At 36.9% G+C, this 23,751-nt stretch overlaps 1 protein-coding gene across 2 annotated transcripts in view; it reads right to left on the reverse strand.

Annotated features, from left to right (window-relative positions):
* LOC148654691 (thyrotropin-releasing hormone-degrading ectoenzyme-like) overlaps positions 1–23,751 on the reverse strand; it is a 222,821-nt gene that overhangs the window by 126,579 nt on the left and 72,491 nt on the right. Inside the window, exon 6 of one of the 2 annotated variants that reach the window (XM_088644538.1) lies at positions 10,656–10,769. The exons of the other annotated variant lie outside the window; for it this stretch is intronic. Coding sequence (XP_088500664.1) covers positions 10,656–10,769 — 114 coding nt within the window. The remainder of the gene's footprint in view (positions 1–10,655; positions 10,770–23,751) is intronic. 2 annotated transcript variants of the gene reach the window in all.

Here is a 23,751-nt window from a genome sequence, read left to right on the forward strand (position 1 = left end):
AAGAAAAAATACACACCAGTCTTCCATTTCTCCACAAACATTTTAAGCATCAATGTTTTATAAAACGGTCCTTAAATATGCGATTGCTGTATAGATTGAATTTTAATTTAAAAAATTTATTTAACACGAAAATTAAGCTGTTTACATTCCTCCGCCTGAGAATATAATCCCCCGTTGCTACGCAATGCAGAAACCCAGCCACAAGTAACAAGCAAAGAGAGGACATTAGCTCGCCAATATGATAAAGGAATAAATGACTTTTTTTGTTTATTTCTTTAGCACATTTATTTGAACATATCCATCGATTGTACAAGCACTGAAAAACTGTCCAATCCCTAGTTCGTCAGGCATTTTCTTTTACTATAACAGACATAAAAACTCCCTTGCTTTTAACAGAGCGTTTCATAATTTCTAAGAATGAAAATTTAAACTATGCAACACTTATCATTATAGAGAGCTCAAAATATCACAAGGATCATCAAGAGCGCAACAAAGACAGCAGAAAAAGATATCAGTTACATGAGAATCCAAACTTTTTTATCTGCGCTAAGAAGTAGTCTTTAAAATTTCTTTATCACAAAGTGAAGTCAAACTTCCTGGGTGTGCGTATATTAGAGAATATAGCACAGCTTCGAATGTGTGTCAGCCAATCAGATTTCTAGACCGGAATTATCCGTTTTATAATAGGGAATATAGTGCGACATGGAAGATATTATTAATAATGTTGCACTTTCGGGCTTGTGGTGTATTGGTCATTACTGAAAAGATGTAATAATTTAATCTCTTTACTGTGCACATTTTAATCCGCATAGTATTGAATATTTTTATGGAATTTTTACCACTAAAGGGAAATTTTAGTAGCTGAGCATAAAAAGAATAGGAGCATAACGCATCTGAAGGTAATTAACGATATTAATTTAGGATATAGTTATACTGTTATTAATTTATTTAGATACGTGAATCCATATTATATTTCCTATTAATCAAAATTTCTAAAAGTATGCTTTTGCTTACTCTGATAACAAGCATATTCGCAGAAAAGGTTAACACAATCACTTTTCACAAAGTATATAAACGTACAATAATATGGTCAGAAGGAGCACGTAAAAACGTTTCCTGAAATAACCACATGTAAGACTTTGATGCTTAAAATGTTTAGGGAGAAATGGAATACTGGTGTGTATTTTTTCTTTAAACTTCCAAGATCAGCCATATACAGTACAGTTTACATACAGTAATATGTCTATGTTCCTAAATTAATATATTTTCTGAGCATGTGAAAGGCATGGTGAATCTGAGATTCTCAAGAATTACTTTGTATGATTGGATCAACGAAATGTTGTGGTGTTACTTTTTGTCAATGAACAAATATAGTCTTTTCGTTTACAAAGACGGTTACAAGAATGTGGACCAGGGTAATACTTTGAGTTTACAGCTTGTCCAGGGTTATTCATTATTAATACTATTAGTTAAATCTTCGGTAAAGACTTTGATGCATAAGATATTTCTGCATTATTAAAATATTTATGATAAAGGTGGTAGGTTGTGTTCTTTTGTCCAACTGAGCAATCTTGCTTTCAAAAATATATACCAACTTTTTAATGTATAACGATTAACATGCTGTAATACACAGTTTAAATGTAAAAGTCTAAAAAGTATACAACTTAAATTCTTAATTGAATAAAGATTGTCCCTCTGCAGTGATCGGGATTCGAAACCGGGTGTTTTCTGGCGACAGCTCAAATGCTGTACAAAAGAGGTTAAGCTTTATTAGCTTCACCTGGCGGTAATTCCGGTTACTATTATCTTACTGCGGTATTGTACGGTATGACGCGTTATGACGTGTTATGATGTGACACGCCCACCGCGTTTTACCGCGGTGTACCCCGCTCATTCTGAATGGCTGCATCTGTATATAAATATTAAATGATTGTGTTAAAGAGACTCTGCAAATAAGAACATGGACTAAATAAAACACATCTGCATGTGAAAGCATCAGAGCTCTCTGCTTCAGCTGTTGATGATAACCAGTCTCTTTAAAATGCATCTGTAGAGAGAAATAGTGACTGACAGAGAAGAAAACACCCAGTAACTTCAGTCTCTTCTTAGAGATCCTAGTTTAATGATTTACAGCTGTCTCTTGGTTGTGAGAGTGGATGAGTCAGGTTAAGATAAGCTTGTTAGCCTCAACAGTTGAAGCAAGAAGCATCCTAAATGCTCTTAGTCTTTGTTAAATGTGTTGCTTTTCCTTTTTATTTTTAAATTTTCATTATAGAACATATTGTTGATTATCCTTTGGGATTTTAAGAGCTACTGTATACTGTATTATTAATTAATTATTTTTAGTAGTAGCAATAATAGCAGTAGAAGAGGAATTCCCATGGTTCAACCACAAATTCTTCTATCCATTTCCCTGTCACAAATTCTTTAACTTCTCTGGTCTTCTGAGACATTCAGTTCAGGACGACTGTACTTGCCATTTTAGTTTTGGCACTCTTTAAAATCATGTTGTAAACTCTAATACTTAATTTATTTTTTCTGTCATACTTCATTATTGTCAACATAAACATTTTCTTGCTGATGATTTCTGAATCATTCTTGCAATCGGAGTCCAGATATAATACTCATACTCAGAACAGAGAGGAGCATTAGTCCAGAACTTTCTTCTGAAAGCACAAAGGTAGTTTGAATCTTGGGGTATATTAAACGTTTTTAATATTAAAAATGTTTTTAGATCTAAAAATGTTTTTATAAAACTTGGTTCTTCTAATTCTTTTACTTCTCAGATCTTCTTTTCTTTGGTAACACAGATGATCTGAAATATATATAACTGACACATCCTTCAAAATGTGTCTGAAATCGGAGTTTTTAGTTTGTTTAAGACCAATTTGCTACTTATTCATTTCTCAATCACTTTCTGTGTTTGCATTTGCATTTGAATGACTTCATTAAAGAAACTATTTATGAAAAACATTGTTAGTGTTAGATGTTAACACTAAATTCCGGTATACTTGTATAGATTCAGCCATTCAGGATGCTCAGTGAATAATGCAGAAGAATGTGGTGTACATACCACACCGCACCATGCTTTTAAAAAAATATTCTGTTGCAAGACATACCACAAACTCTGCACACACAAAGCTCCCAGTACTGTGGATGATCCCTCCTACCCCTCCTGCAACCTCTTTGCCCTCCTACCATCTGATAAAAGGTATTTTTAGTATACGGGCCAGCTCCACCAGACTCCGTAACAGCTTTTTTTCCACAAGCTTTCAGGCTCCTCAACACCCTGGTACCTATTGCACTTACTCCAGATCTGGAAACTTAGTTATTTTTTGCTTAATGTCAGGCATACTGTTACGCCCTCTACTGCTAGAGGGTGCTCCTACTCTGTCCCGTTCCTTGTTTCCCTGTGCTCTGCCTGTCCTTCCGGTTTGTCTTTGTTCGGGGCTATACAGTATATTTCCAGGTAACCACTTCCTCCTTGCTTAGCATTGAGGGTTCGGATGTCTTGAGACCCACCTAGCACCTGGTCGTCTCCTCCATGGCCTGAGGGCATAGGTTTGTACCCGACATCGTCTGACCTCCCGAACCCGGGCTAACCCCCATATTGCCGCTAAGCATAGGGTCTTTTTGATTCTTCTGCCATTCCACAGCATGCCTTTCCAAAATCCGTGACACATACCATCTGATGTATTCTCTACACAATTCTTTGTACAATCCTGTAAAGTAAATTGCACTATGCACATTGCACGTTATGTACCCTGTACCCTGTACCCTGTCAGAAATGTCTATGTCTACATTGTCTATAGCATTGTCTTGTAAGTGTCTTGTCTGTATTTGCACCGTAGACCTGGAGAATGATATCATGCTACTCTGTATACTTGTATATGGCAGGATTGACTAATAAACTTGAACTTGAATTCAATGTGACAACACTAACACTGAACCTCTGAGTAACCACAACAATCACATCACTGGTACAAAACACGTATAACAATTGAAATATTAGATGATAAACAGTAGAACTGCAATCCGCCATTGTATTAGCGGTTAAAAATGATACAGATACAAATGTTACAACAAATATGAAACCTTTTAAAAAACAGAAGTTATGACCCTATTGAATTTCACACCTGCATGTGAGATCATGGTGTGTCCAGTGGGTGTTTTGTTTTGATTATATTATGAATTAGTCCCTGATGCATACCGTCAAAGGTTTTGGAATTATAAAAAAATCAAACCTTTGTTGAGTTTGCAAGAGATGTCCTGTACTGCTTGCAAAGTAACTGATTTTGACAAAAGTAAACAGCTAATTTTGTCTGAAGAATTTAAAATCTGTGCCTGACCAGATTGTAACTTATTTTATTGAGCAGAAAGTTACCTTGCTCTTTCAGGCAGATGAGTTTGTGTTAACACATAAGACTGTGTTACTATTTCTGTTTGACCCTCTTCTCAAGAAAATTATAAAAACTCAACAGTTCTGACACCTACTGTGACATCCAATCTAAAATTAAGTTTCTTTGACTGTCTTATTATGCAAAATGTTTTAGACCCATGTGCATGCTTATTAAACGAGATCCTGACTGATTTGAATTTCTATTTCTCATTTAGCTGAAACAGAAAAAGAAAATGTTCTGTAGGTAATCTCACTGGAATTCAATTTATTAAAAACACTAACATCGACACAGGAGCAAGACTTGTGGCTGCTACAGTTCATAGCCTCTCATTAACTATCAAATGTTGTTGCTGAACTCTGCAACACTGCACCCTTTTGACTGAACATAACACCTGTCTCAGACTGTCTGGAGGTTGGGGTGATACAGTATGTTCCCAGTACTGCTATAGGCTTAAGAGATCATGAATGTAAAGTGAATTTAAAGTACTATGATATATAAACTTAATAAAAACGTAAATATAGTATAAATATTAATTTGAAGTAATCATTAGATAATTATTTTATTCATTTAAAATTGTATGTATACAAAATATTAGACATATTCCCTTCAAAATCTGCGTTATTTAAAAAGCCAGATTAAAACAAAACTTTTCAGTAGTCATTTGAATGAATTTGTCATATACTGTAATTTGCCTTGTGGTAAGGCGTATATGTAACCAGGAGACATAGACGCTGCAAGGAAGTAATCCTGTGGGGTTCGTGGGAATTGGAGTTCCTAAAAAAAGCTGCATCAGTGACTACTGAGAATGTGTATTGACAGAGGGTGAAAATAAAAGCTGCACAGTTTCCCTCCCACCTTCTTCGAGGATAGAATACACTAGCACTAGCTAAGCATGAAACACTCCTTTCAGTGCTACATCAGAAAAGTTAAGCTGAAATAGCACCTATGCACTAAAGTTCAACTTTGTTCTCTCAGATTTCCAACAACTTTTTCTAACAATTCTGATTAAGCCAAATAATTTTAAAAACTACTAATATGATATAATTAGTAGGACAGCATGAAAACTTGTCTAAACAAACTGTAATTTAGGTTTTAAATTTTATCATTTAAAAATATTGTTACAACTGGGGGGTTATGTGTCACACCCTCTGCAGACAGAGGGCGCTCCTACTCTGTCCTGTCCCTAGTTTCCTGTGCTTTGCTGTCCTTCCGGTGTCTCTTTCTCTGGGGCTATATATATCTGGGTCACTGATTCACCTTCGCTCAGCTTTTATGTTCGGATGTCCTGAGACCCGCCTAGCACCAGGTCGCCCCACGTCCGCTGCCTGAGGGCATTGGTTTCTATTTGACTCCTGAACTGCCGAGCCCAGGCAAATCCCCCGTTCCGCCACTACGCATATGGGTCTTTCTGCTCTCCTGCCTCTCCGCAGTTCATCCCTTCCGACATCCATGACATTATGAAATTGGTGAAAATCAGGAATTGACCAAGCAGTTTACTCAATAAGTAAAATAATTATTCATAACTCCCAACTATACCTGAGTGGTTGGTATTATTAGAGCCACATTAATTATTTATTGTCTGGCACAGCTTTAATGAAAAGAGTAATAATCCAGGCACACATAGTTAAACAAATGTTTATTTTAACAATGACAAGATAAACACTATTCTGCAGACAACAAAACATACACACAAGTTACTCTATGTCTACAGTATTTACAGACAAGGCTCAGTAACCCTAACATCCTAATCAGGAAAACCCACAGAGGCCACAATAATAGAGATAAGCTGTCTTCTTAATAAATGCAATACAAACTGCAGTTACATTTCTCTCTCTACAAACCTGGACACCACAAAATAAATGGGAGCCTGTCTCCCTATTCTGAAAATGCACCCACAATCGGGAAATGCATCTCTAACTGAGGTATCTTTTACCCAGGAAACCCAGGTTCCCTAAAAACACAGAATGACAAGCTCTCTCTAGCAAGGTTCAAATATTTAGGATCCAATCAGGTTTTGCTTGGATGGGTATGAAGTAGGGGCTCTCGCCTGGCACAAGCTTCAGGTTCCCAATCCTCCTGACTCTCTTGTGATCTGAACTTCTTTCTTTCCTCTTTCTCTCTTCTTTTCTTCTTGGCCTCTCTCTTCTCTTTTTCCTGTGCTTCTTCTCCTTTTCTGCTCTTTTTCCTTCTCTGGGGTCTTAATGTGATCTTATATGGTGTATTTCTGTACTGTTCATTGACACTCATTCATTAATTTAAATTGGATAAACCAAGGTGAACTTTATCATAATTTTTGATCAGGTCCCAACATCTAAGCAAATATCCCCTCTGCTTTGAAGCTGGAAGCTTTTACACTGCCAAGTGTCACACACTTTATCTAAACTCTTAGCGATACTTCCTAGTCACCCCTAGCTGTAACAATATACTTAGCATCATTAAAATTTGTATTTAAAAATAAATGTTGTATACACGTAAAAAAGGCATGCTTAAGGGCATCTTTAAATGTCCTTGTCTTACGAAATATTATGGAGATTGCTGGTCTAGAGGTTCATTCATAATATTACTTCATTATTAATCTTATTTTAATATTTGACATACTGTGATATATAAAATTATCAGAAACATGATGCATTTCATTGTATATTGCAACAGCGACGACAGCAAAACATAGTTAAAATGAAAGTCAAAATGTTTCCAATATAACCATGTGAATGAGTTTATGAAATTGATGCAGATGTTAATATAAAAAGTGGAATACTGTACCATGACCATCTGTGTTAACATGTACTATGCAATATATGTTCAATACAATAGCAAGAAAAAAACATTTAGAATATTGTGTACAAATGTGGCTATGGCACAAAAAAGTATCGCAGTCCAGAGCCAAATGACCATGTGTTTTCCCACGTTTAAAGGATTGTTATATTATGGCAGCTTAAAAAAGCTCAATCCTTTTAGTCGTATGTGGTAAATCTGAATAGCTTAACATTATTTAAGCCACCTGAAGAAGGCTCCACGGCCGAAACATTGTGTTTTCTTTCTTCTTTTTTTCAGCAAGGAATAAACCTGTTACTTGTTCCTTTGCAGCCTACGCATGCTGACGTAGCTACCCACCTGAATTATTTATAAACTTCAAAGGACTTTAAATGTAATCTATCTTGTATAAAGTGCATCTACTCAATTATCATCTTAAATGAACATTAAAAAATATTGAACACATTCAGTTTACCAAGCAATTAGTTCAATGAAGGGAGCTTGAGCTGTAATGACAACTAGAAAACAGTGAATGGCTGGAGTTTTATACACCTGATTATTTGGTTGACTGGAACAACACATACTGTACAACCCGATGCTTGGCTAACCTCCTATCTGAATAGAATAAGTATACTGCTCACAAAACCACACAAATCTGCCAGAAATGTCTTGTGTGCCTTGTGGAACCTTAACCAAAATTATTGAAAAATGTCAGTTGAAATAAAAACGATTTTACCCACTGAAAAGGGCAAGTCCATATTTACTGATAGGTATTAAAAACACAACAAATGTTATTGGTTCCTGCACTCAATTGGTGCATTTTTAGCACCTCTCAGTACATTTAGTTAAATTTACTTGGAAAAGCATAGGTTTTGTTTTTCCAATACAACAGCTTTGCATCTTTAATCATTCTAATGCTATGGTTCCACATTGTAATCAGCAGAAAATGTTGTAACAGAATGTTTAAGATTTATTATTTTTGTCACCGTTTAACTGCTGCGTGTTCACCACTGATAAAAGAATATGGAAGGAATCAAGTTCTGAATTTCAACATCAGCTTAAATAAATCTCTGTCATAAGCTTGGAAGCAGCCCAAATTAATTTAGTGACAAATGCTGTGTTAATGACTTTCACTGAACACTGGTAGACAAATAAGTATGTCTAATACAGCTTGTAAAAAAAAAGACAAACGAAAACAGAATACCATTAGTGCAAACTGTTCTGGATACTGTGTTTTTAACTTTTGGAATACTTAAAATAATTTAGATTTGAACCTGTGTGAAGTTGTTTTGTTTCTGAAGTTATGTAACAAGAATAGAAACAACATGGAAAATTGCTTCTTTAGCTTATCTTTCTGTACTTTTTGGCAGTATATTTTTAAACTTTAATTCTACAATTATGCTTTGCTGAGCACCCGAAGATTACAATCTCACCAGCTGGTACCTTTCGGCAACTGCAGATATAAAATGCAAACAAGAGCTAAACAGAAGGGTTACCCATCAGCCATTTCTGATTAGTTAGTTTTGTACAAAGCACTACTAATAAGTATGTATAAACCTACAGTGCCTTGCGAAAGTATTCGGCCCCCTTGAACTTTTCAACCTTTTGCCACATTTCAGGCTTCAAACATAAAGATATAAATTTTTTATTTTATGTGAAGAATCACCAACAAGTGGGACACAATTGTGAAGTGGAACGAAATCTATTGGATTTTTGAAACTTTTTTAACTAATAAAAAAATGAAAAGTGGGGCGTGCAAAATTATTCGGCCCCCTTGCGTTAATACTTTGTAGAGCCACCTTTTGCTGCGATTACAGCTGCAAGTCGCTTGGGGTATGTCTCTATCAGTTTTGCACATCGAGAGACTGAAATTCTTGCCCATTCTTCCTTGCAAAACAGCTCGAGCTCAGTGAGGTTGGATGGAGAGCGTTTGTGAACAGCAGTTTTCAGCTCTTTCCACAGATTCTCGATTGGATTCAGGTCTGGACTTTGACTTGGCCATTCAAACACCTGGATACGTTTATTTGTGAACCATTCCTTTGTAGATTTTGCTGTATGTTTGGGATCATTGTCTTGTTGGAAGATAAATCTCCGTCCCAGTTTCAGGTCTTTTGCAGACTCCAACAGGTTTTCATCCAGAATGGTCCTGTATTTGGCTGCATCCATCTTCCCCTCAATTTTAACCATCTTCCCTGTCCCTGCTGAAGAAAAGCAGGCCCAAACCATGATGCTGCCACCACCATGTTTGACAGTGGGGATGGTGTGTTGAGGGTGATGAGCTGTGTTGCTTTTACGCCAAACATATCGTTTTGCATTGTGGCCAAAAAGTTCGATTTTGGTTTCATCTGACCAGAGCACCTTCTTCCACATGTTTGGGGTGTCTCCCAGGTGGCTTGTGGCAAACTTTAGACGAGACTTTTTATGGATATCTTTGAGAAATGGCTTTCTTCTTGCCACTCTTCCATAAAGGCCAGATTTGTGCAGTGTAAGACTGATTGTTGTCCTATGGACAGACTCTCCCACCTCAGCTGTAGTTCTCTGCAGTTCATCCAGAGTGATCATGGGCCTCTTGGCTGCATCTCTGATCAGTCTTCTCCTTGTCTGAGCTGAAAGTTTAGAGGGACGGCCAGGTCTTGGTAGATTTGCAGTGGTCTGATACTCCTTCCATTTCAAGATGATCGCTTGCACAGTGCTCCTTGGGATGTTTGAAGCTTGGGAAATCTTTTTGTATCCAAATCCGGCTTTAAACTTCTCCACAACAGTATTACGGACCTGCCTGGTGTGTTCCTTGGTCTTCATGATGCTCTCTGCGCTTTCAACAGAACCTTGAGACTATCACAGAGCAGGTGCATTTATACAGAGACTTGATTACACACAGGTGGATTCTATTTATCACCATCAGTCATTTAGGACAACATTGGATCATTCAGAGATCCTCGCTGAACTTCTGGAGTGAGTTTGCTGCACTGAAAGTAAAGGGGCCGAATAATTTTGCACGCCCCACTTTTCATTTTTTTATTAGTTAAAAAAGTTTCAAAAATCCAATAGATTTCGTTCCACTTCACAATTGTGTCCCACTTGTTGGTGATTCTTCACATAAAATAAAAAATTTATATCTTTATGTTTGAAGCCTGAAATGTGGCAAAAGGTTGAAAAGTTCAAGGGGGCCGAATACTTTCGCAAGGCACTGTATATACAGCACAGTTGTGGTCCATAATAACAAGATACAAAAATGCCTTGTTGTTGCTCTGGAAACAGTACCGAAAAAAGCAACCAGATACATTCCATTCCCAGGTGAAAGGAATGTTGTACTTTCAAACTAAAAAAAAAAAACTGATTGTTTTTAGTCTTAAACAGAGAGGAGCAGGAGTAGATGAGATTCAAGCATTCAAAATTCCTCGAAGGCATTGACAAAATGTCTCACCAAAGGGGTAAACCAGCAGCCATTTGTAAGTATTTAGGGATTTAAGGACATACAAAAAAAGCCTTAAAATGACTTACCATGTTCCACTTTGGAAAGAGGAAGTCTGCTCCCACATATTCAAAAAAATGAGCAAATCCCTCCTTCAGCCACACATCCTCCCACCACACTGGAGTCACCAGATCACCAAACCACTAGAAAAGTAAGGTAAGGTTTTACAATTCATCATCTGTTTAAAAGAACAAGTAAATTGTACTGTTGCTCACAAAAAAATGTACTGTGTACAGTATCATGTCACCAAAGCTTTTTGTTATAAGAGAATGAAGGTGAAGGTGCCAAACGCAATGTAATTTCCTGTGATCTTTTGAGAGAAGAGATTATAAACATTTGATGTGTCACACACTTTTCAAAATTTGAAATAAGATTATCAGATGCTGATTGCAACTGAAAATTCAGGTTTTCTTTTTTAAGTGTGATTGTTCTTTTTTAACAAATGATTGTTGCTGAATATTCTCATTTTTAATAACGTTTTAACATCATATATGATCACATCGGCATATTGCATAATTGCCTACCACTTCAGAATTTAACCACAAAACCATTCTAAAGATCAAAACAGGAATTTTCTGACCCTGATAAAATGCTGAAATGTTTTTTGTCTGCCTCAGCAAAACAGTTTTAGCTTCTGTTCAATAAGCTTTCCTTCTCTAGAGTGCTGCAGATCTTTCTTTTGTAGTACAGTGAAAGTGTCCAACTGCACCTGGATCGCTTCCTCACATATTAAACCAATGGCATTTTTTTAAACCTTTGGCTAGCAATGAGCCAAGCATTTGCAAGGAAATCTTGCCCAGCACCCTCTCAAAGGACTTACATGACAATAATAGTAAGTCAGTTATTTAGTTTCCCAGCAAGAGCATATCTGGAATGCTGCAATCAGTTTGTAGCCTTTCACCAAGAAAATGTGGAATTTTAGAAGACAAAAGAATGACATCTAGATTAATTCATGGTCTGGAAAATGTTATAGATCAATGACCAAACATGTGCAGTGTACCTGTAAGAAAATCAGAAGAGATGTAGTTACGTGTGTTGCAGTTTCAAAGGCACTGGTTAGGAAGCTACTTAGAAATCTGCTACCAAAACTTAAAGTCACCTCAGAGAAAGAGGCAGAGATGATTCAGAAATGTAAAAACAAGAGTTACGAATATGAGAAGGAAAACAGATGTTCTGATTGTTTCTTCTTCAGAACGTGTTGTTTCTTCTGTCTCTTTTGTTCCAATGTATGCCAGATGCACCTTCAACCAGCTAGTATGAGTGACCTTAGAAGAGCTCGGAACAAATGAAGGTTTTTTTTTTCACAAACCACAGCAGTAATGACATTGAAAAGAATATTTGTTTTAACACTCCTTTAAAATTAGTTGTATATTCTTGGAATAGAGCCAAATAAAAATAAATATTTCTAAATAGGCAAGTGAATGCACATAGCAGAACAGATGTTATAAAGAGGCAGAATTTAGAAATATGTGAGTGTATGGATATAGGACATATAGTACACATGAGACCATGAACCTAGATTACCAATAACAGTTACATTATTGTGGGAAAGGAGGCACTGATATGTACAGTGTTGTATATACAGTAGCTGCAGTGGATGTTTAGCGGCTGATGGTTTTTAACTATTTTAAATTTGAAACTTTTAACTTTTAAAGTTTTTTTGGAAACTTCAAATGACTGTAAACTTTTACCATGGCATCTTTTTATAATAGAACAGAAATGTATGTAAAATTCAAGAGCTATCCTGATTTAGGGGACAGGCAGTTGCATTTTAAATAATTTTCTCCTATTCACACTTCTTGCTGCTTCTTTGTCTTGCCTAAATGCCGACTACAGTAAGTCCATTGCATCACCAAAATCTTTTTTCCACATTGTGCTCTACATGTATGGTGGCTATATAGAAAAATATCTACCTAAATTTCCAGATAATCTGCAATATTTTGAAACTTAAAATAAAAATTGCATTATGACTGGCATGTCTCTTATTACCAAAGGCTATTTACAGGTGTATTTATAGTATACACAGATCTTTGTTTTTATAACAATTAAATTCATAGTATTTAACATAGGCAGCTTTCTGTTGATATAAAGGTGTTTGCCATTGCATTAATTTGAATAAATCCCATTTATTGAACTATATATTTGTGAATGATATCCTTTATAAAATTATTTTTACAGCCATAAAACACCTCAGGCTTGTACTTCAAACACATATATAATTGATCGTGGTGTGCATGGACCAATAAGTAGAACTATTTCCTCTGGACCAGACATTCTAAACTTACAACCAGTATGGTGACAGGGGACGCTACTATAGAATGTGTTGTCCTTCAGATCAGATGTGAAACCAATGTCCTGACATTTTCGTCATTAAAGATCCCACAACACCATTGTAAGAATATGGGTGTTAACCCTGGGGTCCTGACTAGATTCCACTTTTGGCTTACACAATCTGATCTACTGTACATAAACATCCTATTTATTCCAAATGAAGGAATAATTTCTCACTTTTCCACCAGGTTTGCTATTGCTACCTACTGTAATGGCAACTGCACATCACCCAGATGGGTACTACACTTCAGTGAATGCAAAGAGTTCATATACTGTAAATAAGTATAGTTTACTTAAAAATGATCAAACGATCAAATTAAGAATTACAGAGGAGATTCCATTCGAATTAATGGTATTACTGAATTTGTCTAAAAGTGCACTAGAAACTGTCATGCTTTACTTACAGTAGTTCTGTGGTAGTCCACTTTTTACATGATCTAAAACAAATTATTGCCTTCTTTTATTGCTGCTAAGACATCTTCAGGCATTCTGAACTCGTACAACATCCATTTGAAGGTTTAATAACTCATGCCAAAGCCTGTCTGTGAATCCAAGTACACAGATTAAAAGCCATACATATATCATGCTTTTGTAGCTTCTCAAAAAATCAACATTTGTTGAGTAAGAGTTCCCTTTCCTTTTAATAACTTTGATAAATAAGAAGGTAAAGTACCTACAGTTTAATTCACTCCATATATATATATATTATTAACACTTTTGTATTTTGTATCTACTATTACCACCTAAAAATATGTATACTCTAACAACCTATGACTAAATGTTTTTTTATTACATTTAGAATTAATATTTGCATTTTCACTACAATATATCCTCTTTCTGCAGATGATTTGATGCGATGCTACATTAGTCTTGATAACGTAATTGCCTACTGTACTAATTACAGTAAGTCTCATGAAAGAATTGCCTAGCAAAAGCGACTGAGAATCTGTGCCTACACGGCAAGGCAAGTTGTCTGATGCTGCTGTTTCAGTGATACTAATGATTGTTTAGAAGAGTGTCCTTGACCAAACTGAATCCACTTGAAGGAGAGTAGAGGCTGAGTACAGAGGAGCTGGAATTCCAGAGCAGGACTGGACTAGAGAAGACAAAGTGAAGGATGCCTTTTGAGGGATACCACAGGGACTGGATAGGGGGCTTGCATAGTAGTTTGTTTTTTATGTCCAGAGTGAAGATGTGCACTGGTGAGAAACAGGAGCTGCATGGCAGCTATCAATGTATCTGCTCATCATGTATCTCAGGAGAAGAAGACAGACTTGAGTCTAGGCATCACAGAGTAAATCATCATGAATACTCCATTCCTAATATCAGATATTTTCTTTATGTAATAAGATGCAGTATCTATAGAGACAGAGGAAGAACTGCGAGAGAAAAAAGAAAATCTGAAGAAGGAAGGGATCCACTCAGATTTCCTCTAAAAGTGTTCCCCACGATATTGATGAACTGCCAGAGGAGGTCAGCCTATGGTCACAGGTCAGGCCACTTTAAACCACAAAAAGGTCATCAGACAATACTAGTTTGGGTTAGATGTAATGATGTCATGACAGGCTGAGAACTACTGTCCCAGTCAGATACTTCTGTTTGAAAAACAAATCAATTTGCTATGGTGAAAAGTTGATGTGCAATAAGAGTCACATCTCTTACAGTATTTTAAAAGGGGTTCAACGTGTATGATTAAGTCCAAATGATGTACAGAATGAGCATGTAATTTATTTTATATTGTGGCTTACATGAGTTTAAAACTGGAATGTGAACACCAGAAGTGATTGGTTCCATTAGATAACAGAGTGGCACGATTAAGATCCCTCCTAGTGCTCAATTCTTCAAACCTTTTTAGCAAGCCTTGTACTACACCATGTACTGTTTTATGCAAATATAGTTTTAAAGACCCAACTTAATGTAAAGTTAGTGAGCGGACACTAACTTTGAGATCCAAAATGTCACCATTCTGTCTTTAGCACTATGCTTTCGAAATAGGTTACCTTGATCTGTCCTAATTACATGATCCAATTTGTTGAAGAAGCTATTTCAGAATTATTAAGAGCTTTCACAGATCACTGCTGAATTTACCACTGGCATTTCCTCCATCTGTGTACCATGTGTCTGTTTCCCTTTTTCTAGATATACTGTTTTTCATGAAGGCTGTTAAGACTTCAGGCATCTTTCATCCCAGGTTATTACACACAAGAAATATTTTTGAACAACGCTTTTAGACAGATGTAGATTTAGGTTTCACATTTTTAATTCAATCTTTTTATGCATAATGAATGCCAATATGCTACAATATGTGTCAGGGAACCTATTGGTAGAATTGGAGGATCCTTATGCGTGACCGTGAATCCCACAGAACGCAGAGTAGCAAAGGGACAATCCAAAAGATGAAATCCAAACGCTTGGTCGATTAGGGAGGCGAAGGGTCCAGTAACGAGAGATATCCAAAAACAATCCAAAAGACAAAATCCAGAAGGCGAGGTCAAAAGGCGGGAGCAAAGATTTAGTAATGGGAGATCAGTCAAAAGGCTAAGAAATGCACACAGGAGAATACTACAAGAGGCTTCTCAATAGTGAGCATGGGTAGGTGTGTGAGGGGAGTTTAATACTGAAAGGAAAGGGCTGTGGTTGGATAATTGGTTAGGGAGTGAGAATTTGTGGAATCTAGTGCATGTGAGAATGTGATGGGTTCAATCAGGAATGAGATTGTGAAACAGTGGTTCTGGGAATGCAACGCCGTTTGAGAGGGAGAGTGTGGGGTGTGACAGGAATGGAACGGCGTTTGCGAGGGAGAGTGTGGGGCGTGACAATATGTGTATGCAAACATCTCAGACATTTTAATTGTTGATGTTTTTGATGTGATGACTCAGCTGTGGGGTGGCACAGGGACACATTGGTGCACCTTGCAGCACTGGAACCCTGGGATTAATTTCTTGAGTCCGATCTGTGTGGTGTTTGTATGTCTTCCTCATTTTCCTCAGGGTTTCCTCTGGGTGCTCCAGTTTCCTTCCACAATCCATACTGTACATATACTGGCAAGATAAATGGCTTCTGGGAAAATTTGCTCAGGTGTGAGTGTGTGTGTCTGTGTATGCCCTGAGATAGACTGTCTTCCTGTCCAGGGTGTATCCCTCTCCCCCATGGCCCTGTACTGGATAAAGCAGTTAGAACATAGATAGATTTTCTGCTATAACCTCTACTGCAATTGTGTTTTCTTTCTAGTGATCACAAATAAAAATCATCACTTCCTTTTGTATTTTCTTTCACACAAACCGGGAGATCTGCTGGTAAGTAGACATGTCTTCCTCCAATGGGAATCTGTCACAGTTACCTAGAAAGCAATTGCTTTTTAAAGTTTGATCTGAGATTCATTACAAAAGAAGCCATGTCAGATAGCCAAGTACCACATCTTGAGAAACACTATCATATCAATGTATTCTACACACTTAAAAAGAGTCTTTTTACCAGACATCAGCCACATCACTCATTCCTTTGGCCTTTTTTATTTTTCAAAGTCATTTCAGCTGCTCTCCTATGTTCAGTTTCAGCTGCTCTCCTACAGTATGTTCAACCTGAGGAGTGAGTATAAAATTTAATCGGATTTAGGCATGAATAGAAACCACATTCATCTTTAGATGTGGACACGGTGCATCTGGACTTAATTCCATCTATTAGTAAATAGAAACTGGATATTGAGGCGCCTGACGTTGATGTTTACAGTCTTTCAGGTTGGCATGCAGTCAGCAATCAGGTCATTTTGAATAAGACTCAACAGAGACTGTAAACCTTTGATCAGTCTCTTATTACCATTTCCTGTTGATCTCATTCCAGATTTAGAAACTCTTTAATATTTATAGATTTATGCCAGTAAACATGATGTACAGTACTTCTATTTTTATGCCATCTCTCCAGCAGCAGTACTAGTAAAGGGGTATTCCATACAGTAGCTGTACTAAATAGTAATAATGTCATTCAGAGTGTGCTTTTAAATGATTAAACATGAAAAGCAAAACTGCTTTCACACAACATTTTCTTACAGGATTGCTTGGGATGTAACATGAAATAAAATTAGATTAATACAAATCTCTAATTAATACAAATAATATTGCAAACCATATATGTGTAATAATATGTATTGTTATCTAAAATAGTAATGTTTATCTGCATTACTGTTCAAGTGTGGTCTACATTAATATAAGTATTATTTACAAGAGATCATTTTGTACCTCTTTCATTTTTTACTTTTGAAGCAGTTGGATTTCATATGTATATACTGTATACATGTGCTTACCACATGCATTGTGTATTTTGTGTTTCTTATTGTGTTTCTAGGCCTTAACTTCCAAAGACAAATCCTTCAAAATACATCCAGACCTCAAAACACTATTACACTGAAACTATAGAGGTCTGACCTACGTATATTTTTTAATACAGGAATATTATTTTCTAATAAAGGGATTCTACCCTTTTTTTCAATCAAACAAGAAACTAGAGGTACCTTATGAAATTTGCATTTTTATGGAGTTAGTTTTAATACTTTTTCATATTATTTAGTAGTGCTGTACACAATTCTATGGAGCTGTTTTTCCCTTGATAGGTGTTGCTCATGCTATCTAATTAATTGCCTAGTTTTTCTACAATAACGTTGAGAAAGGACCACAGTAAGCTCATTTAGAGGAAGTGTGCATGTGAAGCAAATTAGAGCCACAAAAGGTTTGAGTTTTAGTAGTCCTTATAGAATTAGCTGCCATTTGTAAACTGCGCTAAATGCAAGAAAAATGCAACATGAGACCAAACTCTCACAGTGGATTTGCAAGTTTATGGGGCAAAGTATTTAAATAATTAAAATAAACCCTACAGTCCTGCAATTAAACTGCCTACCTGCTACAGAGGAACCAAGAAAGAGAGGTTAACACTGATAAATAGTTTGAACACCAGGTCAGATTCAATTCCTCTGCTATTTTTGAAATGGTTGTAAAGTAACTCTTCAAACACCAGTTATATACTTCCTTGTGAATGCTCTGACTTAATTACTCCTCAAGCACTCTGCAAACGTACATTAAAGGTGACTGTGAGAGTACCTTTGAAGTCACTGATTTTCATACAGTGATCTTGGATGCAGCTGATACCCCATTATCCGCCCCCAGATCTACAATGCCTGAGAAGATAATTAAAGAACTAGGCAGCTCAACAGTCTTCATTAAATCTGGTGTATCTGAGATGAGGGGAAAACATAATATAACTGTTTTTACTCTAACAGAATTTTAAATAAAGAAGCAGCCAAAGTAGCTAGAACGGCTTATGAAATGAGTATAATGAGCCTTGTAAATCACTATCTGTCCCATCCAAAGGTTCAGTCCTGTCCTATGCTTCTGGTATAGGCTATGGGTTGATGTGACCTTCCATAATGAATAAGGGGTTTTCTGATAATAGGTTTGTAGATGTTTAATATTTCATTACATTGCTTTGCATTGACTTTTTCATTCTTAATCTTTTTTTTTCTTTTGTGTTAAATTGTAATTCAATAGTTCAGTTATACCCTAATGAATGCAATAGAGGGATGAAATACAGGTAAGTACAGAGTATCTAGTGTGACTCGCCAATCTGAGGGAATTGCAAACTATCTATGGGGATTAGCTGCTCTAACCTCCCTCACTATTACAGGAAGTGAGCAGGGAGTGACTGCAAGGGTGTAGATGGGGTGGCTGGGGGATGCAAGAGAGATAGAAGAAGGGAACTCCAGGGTGCAACTTTTATACATAAGTTAGTGGATGTGTGAGAGGTTAGGATCTAATTTTCCTCCTAAACTTCTGTTATGAGCTCCATATGTCATAACTGGCTTCAGTGAAGTTAGCAACAGCTGCCTGCACACTAACCTGGCCAGCCAGTCTCATTTTTATAAGAGAACCTTTCTCCTGGACATATACCTAGTTAATATATTTTTGTAATATTTATATTAGCAATATTTGATTTGGTGTGAATGTAGAGGGTTTTATTTAAACCCACCTATTGGATTAAAAATTAGACATACCTGGTTCAACAGATTAATTGCCATAGGTGAAAAGGAGCATGAATGTTTGGCTTTGTGAATAATGGGCCACTCCTGTTGTACTGTATATTAGTAGCCAAGAGGACAAGGGTTAAGGGGCTACATCTAGGCTCCTGCAGGAGTGGAAGAGACAGAAATTAATGTAGCGAGTCTAGGTAGCACAGATGTGGTCTTTTGGCTCCTATGCATTACCAGCAGCAGCAGCCAGGCTTGCTGTCTCTGTGTCAGAGAGTGTCTAATAGAAGTGAGACAGCAAATGAAGAACTTGCACTTGCGAGGACTGAGATTAAAGATTCAAGATCATTATTAAAAGAAAGATCAAGGGTGATTTGTAGCTCATTCATTTGGGACAACCATCCCAGTATTTTGGTTAGGCTCCAGTATCGCATTATGGAAGGTGATTAGTACTAATTAAAGATGGATAACTTGGCGTAAAGGGTTGAGTACACCAGTGTGTCTTTGAGTAGAAAAAGGGACAAGTTTGTGTTTCATGTAATGGAGAGACATGGAGTATTTAGGCAAAATTTGCCCATTTTGGCTTTCCAAAGACTGACTGAAGAATAAGAGTTGATCTGAGGAGTGGAAGAAGAATTAATGTGACTGTAAAACTTGAAAACTCTGAAGGATGAGCAACTGAACAGTAGAGTGTGTCCACAAAACACGATGACAGACCACACTCAAATGCATAAGAGTTAAGGTAATACACTGACTCAGAGCCACATTTTGTGGAAAATGGGTTAGCCATCACCATACAATATGAGTAAACTTACAAATTTTTATAAAGACTTCAGCTGCAACATGTAAAAAGTATGTAAAAACATATAAACAATATATACTACATAAACCAGTTCCAAAGGAACAAGTCTTCATTCCACTTCTGTTACACATCCCACAAAGTAATCCAAGATCATAATAAAGGGATAGAAAGACCAGTGACCGATAAGGTGCCAGTTATAGACTGACACCATTTAAGCAACTGGAGAGAAGGAGCTGCACTGTTTCTCATCTCCAAAAAACTGACTTATCTGGATCCACCTTAAAAATACTTACTAAGCCTGTGTTGTGTAGGTTGTGTAACATGTGGAGCTTCCTGGAACAATCCCAACAGCCAGGCTTTCTTCTGTGAAAACTGCCATAAAAAAACCAATTATTCCTTGACACACTGGAGGTGAAGCACCATGAGATGGAGAAACAGGCAAATCCTACAGTCATGAAGATATGTAGCCCAAAACGTAAAAGTAACAACCTGGAGAACCTGGTTCCAACTTGTCAAAATAAGTAAAATACTACCCTGACAACTCCACATCACCAAAGAGGTTTGCCTTTCTCCAGAAACTGGAGAAACACCATATTTACAGATACAGAAGTCCAGATAACAGTCACAGCATCTTCAATCAGTTCTGTGACGCCAAACAATAAGAAAGAGAGAAGGGTTATTTTTGGGAAATTCTGTTCTCAACAACACTGCTAAGTGAGATCTATGTGTCAACAACAGTATTTTGTCTCATTAGAACTGAGGGAGCCAACATTTCCCAAGGTGTAGACATGCTCCTAGCAAAGGCAGATGAAGACCCAGTTGTTGTTGTTGTTGTTGTTGTTGTTGTTGTTGTTGTTGTTGTTGTTGTTGTTGTTGTTGTTGTGACAAAAAAAATATGCAATTCCCAAACACAATAAATATTGAGATTTTTAATAAATAAAATGAAAAAAGCAACCAAACAACAGCTTTCTCATGGATTTTTCTCAGACAAAATGGTATGCATGGTTAACAGTTGTTTTCTTATTCATTGGTGTTACTAAATGAGCAAATGCTAGTACTGTACTTATCTCACCTTTTCAGACAATCAAGACATCTGCTTGCCAAAGCATAGATGAGAGAACTACTAGGGAATTGTGATCATACCATAGTGTGATTTGAAGTATATTTTGAAACTTTGCAGGTTGACTTCAAAATCAAATGCTTACAATTTCAGGAAAACAGAATCTGAATGAATGAGAAGGTCTTAAGAGAAGCAGAATGGGATGGAATAGAACTAGGAATGGCAACAGTTTAAAATAATTCTGCATGACACAGATGTGCAAGATGCAAGAGTGAGAACATTAAAACCTAAAAATAAGTATCCCAAATGATTTAACAAATGTATTTGTAAAACATATAAGGGTAAATAAAGTATTTAATAAAATGACTAAAAAAAACAACAGGATCCAGATAAAGGAGCACAATAAATTGCAAGCACAAACCTACTGTATTTAACAGAGGTTGTGGAGGAGGTCAAAGGTCAAATGCCCCACTTGTGCTCCCCTACCTATAAATATTCCCTGGCTGCCCACAGCTCTAAGCACATCTTTTCTAACACCATTCCCTTCAGCCGAACTTCACCATTGCAGCATATCCCTCTTCAGTGCTTACAAGTAAGAAAGTTTGTGACAGTGCTGATCTTTGGCCAGCGCTGTTACTTCCTCAGCCAGGTGACGTAACATTCAAATATTAGGTATGCTATCCCTTTATATCGGTCGGCTCAAGTTATCATTATTATAATGTGTCCTTAGTAGAAACAGCAAGAGACATATGGGAAAGAATATTGGAATGGAGGGAAAAAATGTTTTTGGACAGACTATGAGGGCACCAGATGCAAGTACTCAAGATTCTCAAAGCCATTGACTAAGGCAGTGGTTCTCAAACTTTTTGGACCAAGTACCACCCCTAATCCAACCAAAGCATCCAAGTACCACCTACAAGTCATCATCTCATAGGAACCTCAGAAATTCTCAATGACCAACATGAGCGCGCGTGCACACACACTCACACATACATATAATAAATATTATAATAATAAACTTTATTTGATATAGCGCCTTTAAAGGTGGCTTCTCAAAGTGTTTTACAGAAAAAAAACATTAACAACAACTAATAAAAAAGCACCATTTCAGTGAGAGGGGTGAGCCTGTTTAGTTGAGCAAAGCAGATGTGAATTAATTTTTTGAGCCTTGATACAATTCACAACGGAGTCTAACAGATATTAAATCGTCAGGCATTTTCGTGACGGCAAAGGTTTCGCGGTGGATGTTGTAATGCGTACATTAATTTCTGGAGCAACCTCTCTTATTCGTGCAACTACACCGTTATGTCGGCTTGTCATTGCTCTAGCACCGTCTGTTCAAACTCAGATGCATTTTATCCAGTCGAGGCCATTCTCTTCGATAAATTCATTCAGAAGCTGAAATATGTACTCTCCTGTAGTTCCTGTTGGTAGCGGTTTACAGAACAGAAAGTCTTCATGGGACATGCCCTCAAACTCGTATCTAACGTAAACGAGCAAATTGGCCAAATCGACTACAGGCTCATCTAATTGCAGTGAAAAACATCTGCTTATCTTAACGAGCTCTATCAGTGTACTTTTGATATAATCCTTCATTTCAATAATTCTATGAATGACTGTGTCTTTCAGGGGGAGGGGGGCAACAGGTCAAGCTGTTTAGCAGCTTTTTCTCTACACATAATACGTGTCAGCTCTTTTGCCAACGGTAAATAAGGTTCTTCAAAAATAGTGTAGCCTTCCTGCTTTAGCAATCCGCAAGCTTGCATTTTTCCGCGTTTCCGTTTTTATTTCTGTATTTATTTAAAGTTTTTATTTCATGCGCATGGGACCGAAACACAGAGACGCTCGGTGTATTTTTCTCAAATTAGAACAGTTCTTAAATATTTTTTCTGTTATCACGCTTTCGTGTGCTCACAAGATTACCTGCGTTCGTAGCACGTATTTCTATGCATTCCTGTGTTTACAACGTTGGCATTGTTCCAAAATCACGCACATTCTCCTTTCTCCCTATTTGCTGGAGATACAGTAGCTTTTTTTAAATACAATTGGTCACTTGCATTCGTAGCACGCATTCCTATAGAGTGGTATAGAATTACAGAGTATCTCTTGTGTCCACTGAAGTATTAGCCCGCACTGTATCGTAGTACGTAAGCTGCGTATTCGACACGTATTAAAATACAAAATATGAAAATCCATCACGATTTTTCAGCGCACACGACACAGTTCCAGGGTCATTTGGCGTACCACCTGGCGGCACTCCACGTACCACTGCCGGTACGCGTACTACAGTTTGAGAACCACTGGACTAAGGCATTGGACTACTTCAGAAACAATACTGAAAAGCAAACTAGAAGACATAAATGGAAACCATAAGGAACTGTATTTAAAGCTGAATATAGGAAGTACTTTTTTATTTAAAGGGTTATGGGAGACTGAAACAAGCTGTCCAGCCATGTTGTCAAAGGTTATACTTTTCTTTTTCCAAGAATGAGATCCTAAGATCACTTAACTTCTGACAACCAAACAAACTAGGTGGACCAAATGACTTCTTCTCATTTGTAGCCTTTGCTACAGTATGTTTTTAGTGTATGTTATCACACCTGCTTGTTGCCCTGGACATACGGTTAAATTTCAGGTCGCTAACATGTAATACTGTCACAGTATTAGTGCTCAAATTACTTCCTCACTCACACACTCAAGCAAATATTTTGTTTTGAGCAGTTTGTGTAATTAAAGAACCTAGGAACAATTGGTATGACAGTGTTTCAATGGAATCTTTCAAATACTTAAAAAAGACAATTAAATCAATTAAATCATTCAAACCCCTTGCTTTCTGTTCAAAAATTAGCACATAAATGGTGGATATTAATACTGGATGGTGTCTGCTTTTTGAAAAACGGAAATATTAATTTTACCAAG

Source organism: Lepisosteus platostomus, chromosome 9 (assembly GCF_059453375.1).
Source record: "Lepisosteus platostomus isolate fLepPlt1 chromosome 9, fLepPlt1.hap1, whole genome shotgun sequence".
NCBI classification, from domain to species: Eukaryota; Metazoa; Chordata; class Actinopteri; order Semionotiformes; family Lepisosteidae; genus Lepisosteus; species Lepisosteus platostomus.